Source organism: Pipistrellus hanaki, assembly GCF_964339955.1.
Source record: "Pipistrellus hanaki genome assembly, chromosome: 9".
Classification (NCBI taxonomy): Eukaryota; Metazoa; Chordata; class Mammalia; order Chiroptera; family Vespertilionidae; genus Pipistrellus; species Pipistrellus hanaki.
In genome coordinates, this window is record NC_140511.1 from 52,317,845 (window position 1) to 52,331,847 (window position 14,003).

The window sequence follows — 14,003 nt, forward strand, 5'->3', positions numbered from 1 at the left end:
TGATGTGACTATTTTGAGAGGATGAATAGGATAGGGATGTGCTTTATTTGGGTATAGGGCGATATAAAAGGACTCCTGTTAAAGACATCATGGTAATCTAATCTAAGGAGGGTTTTGTTTTGTTTACTGTGAACTGCTAGTACCTAGAACAATGATGCTTGGCACATAGTAGGTCTTCCATAAATATTTGTTTGAATGAATGAAAATTTTCTCTAAACCATATGTCTCCTAGGAAATTTCTAAAGAAAACACAGTAAGTGAAAGTAAAAATAATAATAATAATAAACTTTAAAAGCTATAGTACCTGGAATCTGTTTTTCTCTAAAAATTTAAGATTATAATTTTCAAAATTTAAAAGTAATTACATTAAATAGTTAAATCCAGCATCAAAATATTTGAGATTATTCAAAAGAGAAAAATATTCCTGGGAAACTATTCTCCTTAAATTCTTATGCTATTTTGATTGGGGATGCCTTGTAGCTTCTGAACAGTTCCAGGGAAATCAAAATGTAATTTACTCTTTTAGAAAGTAAATTATTTTATTGACTTTTTCTTCTATCAGTCATTAATATCATACAAAGATGGGTTGAGGAAAACTCCCCCTTGTTTTGCTTTTCAAGTTGCTAGAGAAGAGAAAAGAATCTCTGGGTACACTTCCTCTCATATTAAATTCCAGAAAGTTTTCACCAGGACATAAATTCCTTTTATTAAATAGATTAAAAAAAATCTTTGGATCAATTATTTGCCCTTCCATCTAATGAATCTAAATTGAGTCTGCAGCCCAAATCAACTTGGCTGCAAATTTACTGCTGACTCTTACTGTAATGAACTCATGGAACCGTTCATTCATTCATCCCCTTTTCCTGCACATTTGCTGTGCACCTATTATGCATGTTAGTAGGTAGAAGATTAGGTCAAATAATTCTGGGTGCATCTGCACCCAAGAAGATATACAAAGCCTAGAACCAGATATATTTGTGTTCAGACGGGTGTCTGGGTTGGAGTGCACTCTTACTTGTCAAAGGGCAGGGTTCCTCCTCTCTGTGGCCTTTATAGAAATCTCAGCCTACTTCTCCCCAAACAGGATTTCTTCTGGATTTGTGGGCCACCCAGCACTCCTCTTTGGAGAGCAAGGCACAACCAGGGATTGTGCCCCCAGGGCTGTCAGTCCAAACATATTAAAAACGTCCTAGTGACATAGAGTCTCTGGAAAGGATGCCACCTTTCCAGCGCTCAGCCCCAAGGGTTCAGAGTTCCTCCCAAACTCACATTTTTGGGGCCTCTGGGGAGGCCAAACCCCAACGCTACTCCTCCTGCACTCCCGGCCAGCTGCTCCTGAACTCAGCGTCCCTGATAACTTCTTGGAGGTGAGGAAGCTTGGGGCTCCAGGGTCTAGGGCCTTCCAGACCTTGCCCCCTACTTTCCCTTTCCCTGACCCTCCAGGCTGCCCAGCTATTTCTCAACGCCCCCAGAGCTCCGTGGGGCGGGGTGCATGCTCTGCCAGACGCAGAGCTGGGGGGGGGGGGGGGGTCCTGGAAGAGGGGTGTAGAGGGCAGAGGCTTTAGACAGATAAGGCCTCCCAGCTGTGCCTGGTCCTTCACAGCCCCTTTCCCGGGTTGGAAATGGGTAAAGGGGCACAGGAATCTCCCCTCATATTCGTAGGATTTGTGAGGAAGGTCCTCCTGGTAAAAGCCGCTTCGAGGTCCCTGATTACATCCCAAAGCAAGTTCAGTACTTTGGGCGCAGAGAGAACTCCCCACTGTGCAAAAGGAAGCCGTTGGGGAGTAGCGCTTTCTGGAGTGGTTCCCGAGGTCCTGGGAGTGCCCCCGCCCGGCGCGCCGTGTCAGCCACAGCCCCAGGCGCGTTCTAGGCATCCCGGGTTCCTGGGGGCTGGAGCGACTCTGGCCTGTGCAGCCTCTGAGCCTCTGACTTGTGCAGCTTCTGAGCACTCCGCCTGCCACAGACATCCGTGGAGTGGAGGGCCCAGACTGACATCTCCTGAACTCTCTTCTGACCAGCCCAAACCAGAAGGTCCCACGAGCTTCTGGCCACTCCCTCCCTGTTCGTCGCCTTCGGCCAAGGCCTCCCGAGCTCAGGAGGGATCGGTGGGGCGCATTCGGGGTGCAGCTACTACGAAGGGGCAGCCTAAGGCCCCGAGGGTGGGTGGCGCTCCCCCATTTACTCCGCATGGCTTTTACCTCCAGCTTAATCCATGGCCAGAGCTGGAGTCTTCGCCCCCCGCCCCAGAGAACCAGGCCCTTCGCGTGGATGTGGATGGGCGTGTGTCTGTGTGCGAGCTTGCGGGACACTGGGCACCGCTGTGCACATGAAGGAGCCCGTTTCCCCGAGCAGAGATGGAGGGGATGCCTTCGGGGTTCCTGCGAAATTGGTCTGATGGGTGGGCGCGAGCGCTCATTTGCAAACAGCTCACGAGGGCGCTGGCTTATCTGGGAGGCGCTGTGTGTGTGTGTGTGTGTGTGTGTGTGTGTGTGTGTGTGTGTCCGTGTGTGAATGCGACTGCGACAGGCAGAGCGTTTGGCTGGCGTCCAGGGACGTGAGTGCGGTCCACGAGCCGGGCAGAGAAGCGCGAGTGCGCGCGCCCCGCCCGCCTGCAGCCCAGTCTGAACGTCCAAAGGGCACCTTTGGGCTTACCCTCTCCTTGGGGCCCCCTTAGCAACCCAGCGCTTCAGGGAGCGAGTGTATGGGGTGGGACAGGTAGTTTGCCCAGCAGTTGGGCAAACAACCAGAGGGGCAGGGCGGTTGTGAAAACCAACAGCTGCGCTGCAGTGGAGGGTCCCGGGTTAGGGGGATGCTAAGCTCCCTCTCTGAGGATTAGGGGCTACACACTGTGCAGGCTGCGCCAGTTTAGCCCCTTCCTCAGTCCCCTCCTTTTCCCCACTTCTACACATTCCCAGAGGAGTGAGGTGAAGGAGGCTTGGCTGCCAGACTGGAAATAGAACTTCTTTGTGGAGTCCAGGGCGCGCGGGGTTGGGGTGGGGTACCCTAGTGTGTTGGGGGAGGGAAGGAAGGAAACTGGATGGCACAGGAGCACTCCAGGTGGTCCAAAGAGATCACTCTTTCAAGGCCCCTCTACTCCAGGACCCCCTCCCTCCTTCGCCTAAGACTGTTTCAGCTGAGCTCCATTTAGAACCCGGGACCGCTGCTCAGTCCCCGGGAGTTCAGGTGGCGGGCTGGGGGCCGTACTGGAGCGGCAGGAGACAGGTGCAAGGCTAGAGTTCAGAGAGTGAGAAAAGCTCCGGCTTCTTACTTTTGGTGACGCCACACTCCCAAATTTGTCTCCACTTTCTGGACGTCGAAGGCTCTCCAACCTCTCCCAGCCCTCCAGCTCTCCAAGCAATGACCTCATTGCAAGACAGTCTGAGCCGGTGGCTCCCTCCCTAGTGGACCGGTGCGGGGAGCGGGAGCAATGACGCAATCGGAGCTGGGTCGGTCCTGGCCACTTTGGATTGGCCACGCAGGCTCGTGGGGAACCCCTCCCACTATCCCTGGAATAAGAGCCAAGAGCTCCGCTGGGAAGACACCCACAGCAGGCGTTGTGTCCATCCAGGGGGACCGGCTGCTGGCACTCTCCCGCAACTCCATTCACCAGGTGAGGAACTTCCCACTCCACCCTAATCCCCTGCTTCTGGCTGAGTTCGTCCAGTTTGCTGGACCTGCCTGCCTGCCTGCCTTTCCTTTGCCTCTCACCACCATCTCGTCCCATCTACAGCAAGGTGCTCCTAGCTCTCTGTCCTCCTCAGGAGAGGGCGGGCGGTTGGGATGGGCAGTGCATTCTCCTCTAATAACCACCAGTGGAATCCCCAGCATCCTCAGGGCTTCCCCTGGGCGCTGGGAGCCCCATAAGCCCAGATGGGTGGGTCTGCTGGCCGGCCCTGCAGTGGTGCATGCAGGATCCTGCAGGAGTTGGGTCTGGGAGTCCCCTTTGGGGACTGTGTCCTCAGGGACCACATTTGGCTCCCAGGACGGGGAGCCCTGAGCCTTCCTCTGAGGCGCCTCCAGCCCGCCAGTGTTCCTAGGGCGTTGGCAGGGACCCGAGGCAGTGCAATTGGTGAGCCAGAACATTGGGCTCAACTCGGGGTGCTGGCACCCAGGATCTACTGCCAAACTACCCTCCAGCACAGCCCTGAGACACCAGTAACTGGCATGTTAAATTTTCCCCCAAACCCAAACCCTCAGCACTCTCTTCCAACTGACCCTTCCCGTTTTCCTCTCCCCGAGTTAATGGGAAGTTCAGCGGAGAGGAAGGGGCTCCTGGATTTCTCAGCCCTGAGAGGACAGGAGATGCAGTCTGCAGCAGGGTGGGTCCACCTGTTTCCTGCCTCGGGCAGAAGGTGTGGGTTCCTGTGCATGGCCACCTTTGTGTCTTCTCTCTGGCTTCCCTCAGGACAGAGCCAGAATGCTCCCCGTCCTCACCCAGGACACTTGTTTCTGCTCTTCGGAGCACATGCACAGGAGTCCATCCAACAAAGGAACAGAACCAAGGCCTGAGGTCACAAGGCAGTTGTGGCGGAGGAAGGACTGGAACCCAGGTCTGCAGGCTCTAGGCCAGGCTTGGTCTTGGTGCAGCCGTAATGTTCTTCTCCTTTTGCAGAGAGGCATCATGGGCTTCGGGAAGTCCTCCCCCTTCTTGGCTCTCAGCATCTTGGTCCTGTGCCAGGCAGGCGGCCTCCAGGCAACACCGCTCAGGTGAGAGGGCCTGAAGCTACTAGCCTCTGCCCCTGGATCAGGTAGTTCTGTGCCTCTGAAGTCGCAACAGTGAGGCTCCCAGTGAATCAGCACCCTCAGGTGGACACTGGCCTCAAACCCTGTGGGCGAGGCATGGGGAGAGAAGGTCACGTTTTCAGGGCATGCCCCATGAGCAGGAAGCCTTGCTGCTTATCCTGGAGAGAGGCCAGACAGGGACTCAGAGCCTGTACTGGGTTTGCTTCCCCTCCCCAGGTGGGCCTTGGAGAACCTCCCAGACCCAGAACTTGCTGCTCTCAATGAGAAGGATGGGCGCCTCCTACTGGCTTCACTGGTGAAGGCCTATGCACAGAGGAACACCAATGAGCTGGACCAGCCTGAGGAGCAGGGCCTGGAGGGAGAGGACTCCAGGTAAGACACCCTACTCACCTTGGCATATCCAGGGGGAAAAAAACATCTGGCCAGAAGTCCAGCAGGATGGCCTTGTTTGCCAGGCTCTGGAGCCCGGCCATTCTCATGCTCCACGGAAGACAAAGGTTCAGGGCAGCTGGAGCGATTGTGGTTAGACACATTGAAAAGATCCATTCCTGAAAGCTGTTAGGGAAGGAAACAAGGTGGCGTGGAATCACTTCCTCTGGGAATTGGTCTTGCTTTACTGAGAAGACTTCCCAGCGTTGGGTGAATTAAGACTGGTCAGTTCAAAGCCAGCAGATCTCAGGATGTTTTAGAAATGTAACCAGTGTGTTGTCACCTCACACCTGCAAGGAGCCTTCACTGCACATTTGCAAGGTGAAGCCAAGAGCCTTGCAGAGGGTGGGGTCAACTAGAGCAGTGTCCGAGTTAGGTCTGGGCCTTTACATGTATAGGATCTGTGAAGATGTATATGTTTGTCATGAGGCTGGGGATAACACCCTTCCCCAGCCCCACCTCTCTGTTGCACCCTGAGCTTGGAGCACTGCTGAGGCAGAGGCATGGGTTGCACTTGCACTTGCTCTGAGAACCTCTCTGCAGAGCATGAAGGCCTGAGCAGGAAAGAGGACCTCTTCCCCACTTCAGCCCTTCCCCACACTGTGCTGACTCAGCAAATGCTTGATTTCTCTTAATGGGAGATGTGTGAGCTGCCCTTCTGCCTGGTCCTCCTGCTCCTGCTCAAAGTACCCCCTCCCTGCATGACTGCCCCTCACTGAAGGCCAACCTGGTGCATGGTATTGTCTGGCTTGTCTTCCTTACAGTCTGGACAGCTCCATCACTAAGCCGTGCAGCATTCTGAGTATTTGTGTTCTGGGCACATACTTGAAGTGTCTGAACAATTTTCATGTGTTCTCCGGCATTGGCTTTGGGGCTGAAACACTTGGAAAGAAAAGGGATATAGCCAGTGGTTTGGAGAAGAACTGCTATCCCAGTTTTGGGGTGCCCAAGGATTCCAAGTGAAATGGAATTTCTTCTGATTTTCTTTCTTGCTCTCATTGATGAACGTAGTGCATGCAGATTTCACTCTGATTGCTTTTCAAGCTGGTATTGGTAGCTCTGCTCATGACAGAAAATGTTGGGGACCTCAGGATGGAATAAAAGAGAGTGGGACTCAGACCAGGTGAGAGATAAGAGAGACTGAGGGAAGCTTCTTGAAATCCTAGAGGATATCACCGCAGAGTCCTCTGGTTTCTGTTTTATCCCTCAGCATAAAATTTGATGAATAAACCCATTTTCTAAAAGAATGTACACTGTGATGGTCATTACTCTAGTCCATATTTAAGACTTGAAGGTGCCCAGAGCCTATGGTTAAAAGTAACTTTAGTCTGAGGATAGCTGGGTATAGGGCTTGGTGAGGGGTCACTGGGAACCAACTCCAGCATCAAGAAGAGATGTACTGCCCTAGCTGATTTGGCTCAGTGGTTATAATGTCTGCCTGCAGACTCAAGGGTCCTGGGATCAATTCTAGTTAAGGGCACATATTTTGGTTGCAGGCTGGATCCTAGACCCCTCAGGGCTCATGTTGGAGGCAACCAATTGATGTCTCTCTCTCACATCAATGTTTCTCTCTTTCTGTCCCCCTCCCTTCCTCTCTCTCTCTCTCTCTCTCAAAAAAAAAAAAAATCAATGGGTGAGGATTAACAAAACAACAACAAAAATATTAGTTGCAGTGTGGGACAAAAAAAAAAAAAAAAGAAAAAAAAAGAAAAAAAAAAAAAAAAAGAAGAACAGGTGTGCTGAAGAGCAGCAGGTAAGCACTTTTTGTAAGGCCTGTTCTCTGAGCTTCTTCCAGGTAAAACTTAAGGGAATTTTTATTTTCCCAGGGAAAGTGGTTTCATTGGTGCTCATGGCTGAGGTATGCTTTCTGTATGCTTCTTTTATGTCCTGAGGTGGGCTTAAGTCTTTGTCAAAAACTTCTTTTCGCCGAAACCGGTTTGGCTCAGTGGTAGAGCGTCGGCCTGCGGACTGAAAGGTCCCGGGTTCGATTCCGGTCAAGGGCATGTACCTTGGTTGCGGGTGCATCCCCGGTGGGGATTGTGCAGGAGGCAGCTGGTCGATGTTTCTCTCTCATCGACGTTCTAAGCTCTCTGTCTCTCTCCCTTCCTCTCTGTAAAAAATCAATAAAACATATTTAAAAAACAAAACAAAAAAACCCACAAAAAAACTTCTTTTCGTTCCCAAAGAGATTATATGTAAGGGTCAATAAGTGGAGGGTTTCAGTATGTGTCTCAGGTTAGGAACTGGGTTTTATCATGAAGGGCTCCTAGAAAAGGCTGCCAGGCCATTTTCTCTAACAAATTTAGTAATTGCATATAGAAGAAACCCTTATTCTCCGCCCTCCACCCCCCTCCCGCCCACACACTTTTTATTTTATTTTTGTAAGATATACATAAAAATTTTGCCATTTTAGTTTTGTTGTTGTTGTCTGTTTTTTTTTTTTAATCTTTATTATTGTGAGTATTACAGATGCCCTACTCCACGAAGTTTCTATCCTGCCCCAAGCCTTCACCACCCTATTGTCTGAGTCCATAGTTAATGCATATCTTTGGTTAATCTCTTCCCAGCCCCTCTCCCGCTTCCCTCTGATATTTGCTATGTTTCCATGCTTCTTTATTTATCAGTGTAATTTGTTCATTAGATTTCTTGTTCATTTACTTTGATTTTTAGATTCAATTGTTGATAGATATGTATTTATTGACATTTTATTGTTCATATTTTTATTTCTACTTTTCCTCTTCCACCCCTCCCCCATCCTCCTCCTCCTTTTCTTCATTCTCCTTCTTTTCATTTTCAGCCTCATTCTTATTTCTCTTCTTAAAGAATATCCTTCCACTATTGGTTTGGTATGCTCCTTTAGCTTTTCTTTTTGTCTGTGAAGCTCTTTATCTTAACTTCAATTCTTAATGATAGCTTTGCTGGGTAGAGTAACCTTGTTTATAGGTTCTTGCTATTCATCACTTTGAATATTTCTTGCCACTCCCTTCCGGTTTACAAAGTTTCTGTTGAGAAATCAGTTCGCAGTTATATGGGTGTTCCCTTGTAGGTAATTAACTGCTTTTCTCTTGCTGATTTTAAGATTCTCTCTTTGTCTTTAATCTTTGGTATTTTAATTATGATGTGTCTTGGTGTGGGCCTCTTTGGGTTCCTCTTGTTTGGGGCTCTCTGTGCTTAAAGGGGAAGTTTTCTGTCATATTTCTTCATATAGGTTTTCAATATCTTGCTCTCTTCCTTCTCTTTCCGGTACTACCATAATGCAAATGTTAGTATGTTTGAATTTGTCAAAGAGGCTCCTTACACTATCTTTATATTTTTGGATTATTTTTCTTTTTGCTTTTCTCACTGGGTGTTTTTTGCTTCCTCATATCCCAAATCATTGATTTGATTCTTGGGATCCTCTACTGTTGAATCCCTATATATTACTCTTTATTTATATATGTATACTTAATTTCTGACTGATCCTTTTCCTGTATTTGAAATTACTACTAAGATCATTGAAAGTCTCATTAAGTCCCTTGAAGTAGCTCTCTTTAAGATCTTTGAGTAACCTTATAACTATTGTTTTGAACTCTGTATCCAGCAGTTTGCTTGCTTCTATTTCTTTCATTTGTGATATGTTTCTTTGTCTCAAAATTTTGGCTGCTTCCCTGTGTTTGTTTCTATGTGTAAGGTAGAGCTGATTTGTCTCCTGGAATTGGTAGAGTTGCCTCGTATAGTAGGTGTCTTTTAGGGCCCAGTGGCTCACCCTCCCCAGACACCTGAGCTGGACCTTCTACATACGCCTCTGTGTGGGCTGTGTGCACAGTCTTGTTGAGTTGAGTCTTGATTGCTATTGGCATTATTGGGAGGACCTCCAGGCCAATTGACTGTGAGGATCAGCTGCTGTGCAGGACACACTCCTATGGAGCAGGACTTGCTTCAGTGGGGCTTTGGTGCTCACTGAGTCTGCCCCTTGTGTGTGTCCCCTATGGAAATGTAGAGTTGTAATCTAGTATGGTCTGAAGTTGTCCACTGGGTGCACTGGCTGTAGGGCCTACAGAGATGTGCAAAGTCAGCCACTGGCTGGGGCCACCTGGCAGGAACTACAGAGAATCTGCAGGTGGTTGCTATTTGTATTTGGCTTGGAACTGCCTAGGCAAGGCCCTGCTGTGAAGCAAGGCATTCTGATGCTAGTGCTGGGTCTTAGGCCTTTTATTGATACATTTGGGGCATGCTGATGCTAGCTGCTGCTAGTTTGAGAGATTTTAGGAAGGTCTAAAGCCTGAGCTAGGAGAGGCAATTTGTAGGGAAAAATAGGTGCAAAAACTTGGGTGGGGCTGCAAATTGGATGGGACAGAGTCTTAGGGAATCACCAGGACAGAGTAAACAGTGTGAACTATGGTCATAGAAATTAAGTTATGGCTATCAGTCAGCCCTGCAACATGGGAGGTCTTAGCATAGGAACAATGATCTCTGCAAGCACCCCTTCTGGGAAAAAAAACACCCCTGAGTCCTTGCTCCAATGCCAGACAATCAAGTTCCTTCCTGTATGTTCCTGGATCCTCCAAAACTGCCACACAGTATTGGAGCCCAGAGGGAGTATGGACAAGTAATGTGCCAGACCTTTAAGAGGAACTGCCTGGGTCTCTAGTAGCCTCCATGTCACTAGCTACAATCCCTGCTTGTTTTTACAGCCCCAAATTATAAGGACTTCTCTTCCTTGCTCTGGAAGCTTTGGCTGTGGTTCTAGTGTGGGGCTGGAACTCCTCGCTTTTCATAGAAGGCCTCCACAGAGGAGATATCCCTCCTGATTAAAAAAACCACACACACCACATGTGGATGTTGGGCCAATCCATTCCACACTTCCGCTCCTCCTATCAGTCTTAATGTACTTTATTCTTTACTTCTATTGTTGTAGGACTTCCATTCAGCCAGATTTCAGGCAGTTCTGAATGATGGTTCTTTATTTTAGCTGTAATTTTGTTGTGGTTATGGGAGGTGGCAAGTACCAGAGTTTACCGATGCTGCCATCTTGGTTCTTCCAAAAACATTTATTATTTTTTTAAACATATATTTTATTGATTACAGAGAGGAAGGGAGAGATAGAGAGAGATAGAAACATCAATGATGAGAGAGCTGACTCCTTGATGCCCCCTACTGGGAATCAAGCTGCAACCTGGGCACATGCCTTTGACCAGAATCAAACCTGGGATCCTTCAGTATGTAGGCTGGTGCTTTATCCACTGTGCCAAACCAGCTAGGGCCAGAAACACTCATTCTTAAGTGGTATGTTGAAGGGCTACAATTCTCTTTGAAAAGGTCCCATTGGGTAGGCTTCAGACTCAACTCTCACTAGCAGGCTGTCTCTTCTTTCTCCATCTTGCAAATCAGTGTCACTCCCAAGAAGAGAAGCTGCAACACTTCCACTTGTGTGATCCATCGGCTGGAAGACATTCTGAGCAAACATGGGGGGATACTTAAGGAAGACTTTGTGCCCACTGATGTGGGCCCTGAGTCCTTTGGCCGTCGCCGTAGGGAACTTCAGGCCTGAGCTGCTAAAGGACTCCAGGAAGAAGGTAACTGCTTTTGTTCTGTTGGATGATAGGGGAAGGTATCTGGAATTTTTAACATTCACATTTTGAAACCCACTGGACCTGGTTCCTCAGATCCTTCTCTCCGGAGGTAGTGGGTTCCTTTTACAACTCAGCTTGAAGTCAGAGCACTAGGGCAGGCTATAGAGATGCAATTTGGTCTTTCTGAGAAGAGAAGTGAATGAAAAAATGCTTGCTGAATTCATAAAGGGAGAGCCCTGCAAATCTTAGCCAGGCCGCTCCTCATTAATGAACATAGGTTCAACCCTTCAATGTTCACAGGTTTAGTCCAGAGGGCTATCATCTTAACACTACTGCTAATGTTCATAGTGATGGTTGAGGTGTTTTTTTTTTTTTTTTTTTTTTTCCCATTTACTTTAAAAGCCTGCTTATATCTCATATCTATAATTTATAAATGCTGTTTAGTTTAAGAAGCACTTCTATGAATTAATGTTCTTTTCAGTAATAATTGTGTTTATTTCCTTCTTGTTCTTATTCCTCTTCTTTTAACTTTTTTTTTTTTTTTTTTAAATCTCAGGTTACAATGAATCTGAACTCACCACTTCAATTAATTTCTGTTGACAACAACTTGGTGAGAAGACCCCAGGGATGATATACATGTTTGCATCCAAATAGATTTAAAAAAAAAAGCGCCTTTGCACTAAAAAAAAAGAAAAAAAAGAAAAAAAAGAAATTAAATGCAAAATATACTACAAATTCCATATTTGTTGTGCATCATTTTTATATTTGATTCTATGTGCAATAAACGTGATGACGTCTCTCATCAGCTTACCTGGTAGCAAACTGGTTCTTTGAGAGCTCTCCTGTTGTTCATGGCAGCTTTGCCAAACCAAAGGAGACATGAAATCACTGCCTCTTGTGATCTCTGGGGTGATGCTATGCTTTGTTTTAATGGTGATGCTATGCCTTGTTGTCTAAGAGCTTGATTGTATAATTTATTTAAGAAAATGTCAATATTGTGTCATTTGTGAACTTCATCAAGATTAAAAGCATATTTTGGATACATGTGTTTCAAAACCCTGGTGGTTTATTTCAACTTGTTTTTTAATGTAATAATAATGATAGTTAACATTTTTTGAATGCTTACTCTAGACCAGTAGTCAGCAAATCATGGCTCGTGAGCCACATGCAGCTCTTTGGCCACTTGAGTTTTTAGCAAAGGCCAGTTTAGGAGTACCCTAATTAAGTTAATAACAATGTACTTACCTATATAGTTTAAGTTTAAAAAATTTGGCTCTCAAAAGAAATTTCAATTGTTGTACTGTAGATATTTGGCTCTGTTGACTAGTGAGTTTGCCGACCACTGCTCTAGACCATACAATGTTCTGAGATAGTGAATTCATTTAATCTTCGTGATAACTTTATGGGGTAGATACCATTTATATTTCCACTTCTCATCCGAGGAAACAGGCATTGAGAAGTGAAGGTCACACAGACTCAGGTGTTAGTTTTCAGAGCTTGCCATAGAAACCACTGTGCTGTATGCTTCATAACAAAGGCTTCTTATGTTTTTCAGACCTGTGAGCCATTCTTTGACCTAGCCACCTCACTTGATAGACCATCAGATTTTGAAGACAAATGGGAAAATTTACATATATAAACAACCTAATTTCACACACACAAATAACCTAAACCAACCTTATCTAATTAAATGGACCCCTTCTACCCATTACTTTGTACTACAGGGTGAATGTTTATATACTCCCCGCCCCCCCCCCCCCAACCCCTTACCAAAATGTGTATTTTGAAACCTAACACCAAAATGATGTTATTCGGAGGTGGGGCCTTTGGGTGGCGAGTAGGTCATAAGGGCAGTACCCTTACCAATGCAATTAATACCCTTAAAATAGAAGCCAGAGAGAATTCCCTTGCTCCTTCCACTGCAGTGTGAGGTTACAGTGAGAAGACTGCTATGTATGAGGAACTGGGCCCCCCACCAGACACTGAACCTGCTAGTGCCTTGATATTGGACTTCCCAGCCTCCAGAACTGTGAGAAATATATATTGTTGTCTATAAGCTATCCAGTCTGTGGTGTTTTGTTATAGCAGCCCAAATAGACTAAGACACTTACTTGCCTTCGATGATCTATTTATGGTCAATGTTATTGCATATATACACCATCTATCCCCCTCACCCATGTATTATTACATCAATTTACCCATAACTATTTCCCCATATATCTCTAAATGGGACATACTCTTTAAACACAATCACAATCCCATTTAACAAAATAAATTAACAGTAATTTCTTCATTGTTTAATATCTCACATCAAGTTATGGCTCACATTCTTCCATTATCACATATTTGTATATGAATTACATATATATCATAGAGAATATGTTTATATGTACATATATGTATAAAACCTAAGCTCAAGGTCTTCACATTGCTGCTGGTTGATATGCTTTAAGGTTCTTCTGATTTAGCTCCCTCTCCACCTCCCCCTTCCCCCCCTTACCGCAATTTATTTTTTGGAGAAACTAAGTTATTAGTTCAATAGAGTTTCTCATGTTCTGAGTTTTGATGATTATATCCCTATGGTGAGGTTTATAACGCATTCCTTTATCTTTCATTTTTCTGTGAGTCAGATCTCTAGTGAGAGGAGAGAGAAGTGGGAGGTAAATTGAGAGAAGTAATGGAGGACTGTGAGGGGCATAGGAAAGAGTGGCTTTCTATCTTGTTGAAATTCTATATTTGGTGAGACAGCATTCTCATACTTTCCTTTATTTTGTTAGATATTAATTCCCATAGTTATTTGAATATATATATATAAAATAGCTGATTTAGAACTTTTTGTCTACAAAGTTCAATGTCTGTGTTTCCTAAGGAACAGTTTTTATTAACTGCTTTTCTTGTGCATATAGACTTTTTCCTGCATGTCTCATAAAATATATATTTTTGAAAACTGGACATTTAAAATAATCTAATGTGGCCGAAACTGGTTTGGCTCAGTGGATAGACCATTGGTCTGCAGACTGAAGGGTCCCAGGTTCGATTCCTCTCAAGGGCATGTACATTGGTTGTGGGCACATCCCCGGTAGGGGGTGTGCAGGAAGCAGCTGGTCAATGTTTCTCTCTCATCGATGTTTCTACCTCTCTGTCCCTCTACCTTCCTCTCTGTAAAAAATCAATAAAATATACTAAAAAAAATAATCTAATGTGGCAACTTTGAAAATCATATTTCCTCCCTAGCACTTGGATTTATAATTGTTTTTTTTTTTTTGTTGTAGTTGTTGC

The 14,003-nt window shown here is 46.0% G+C and overlaps 1 protein-coding gene across 1 annotated transcript; it reads left to right on the plus strand.

The window, feature by feature from the left end:
- Positions 1–3,546: 3,546 nt before the first annotated feature.
- Positions 3,547–11,763, plus strand: LOC311627939 (calcitonin gene-related peptide 2-like). Its single transcript, XM_084894669.1, has 5 exons — positions 3,547–3,610; positions 4,613–4,707; positions 4,960–5,115; positions 10,543–10,727; positions 11,281–11,763. The coding sequence occupies exons 2-4, from the start codon at positions 4,622–4,624 to the stop codon at positions 10,700–10,702; spliced, it is 402 nt and encodes a 133-aa protein (XP_084750795.1). The 5' UTR covers positions 3,547–3,610; positions 4,613–4,621; the 3' UTR covers positions 10,703–10,727; positions 11,281–11,763.
- Positions 11,764–14,003: the final 2,240 nt, after the last annotated feature.

Bases quoted from the DNA above. Each gene is read 5' to 3' on its own strand.
- LOC311627939 (XM_084894669.1), top strand. From the start codon at position 4,622: ATGGGCTTCGGGAAGTCCTCCCCCTTCTTGGCTCTCAGCATCTTGGTC. The intron at 4,708-4,959 runs GTGAGAGGGCCT...TCCCCTCCCCAG, and splicing joins CTCCAGGCAACACCGCTCAG to GTGGGCCTTGGAGAACCTCC. The intron at 5,116-10,542 runs GTAAGACACCCT...CTTGCAAATCAG, and splicing joins CTGGAGGGAGAGGACTCCAG to TGTCACTCCCAAGAAGAGAA.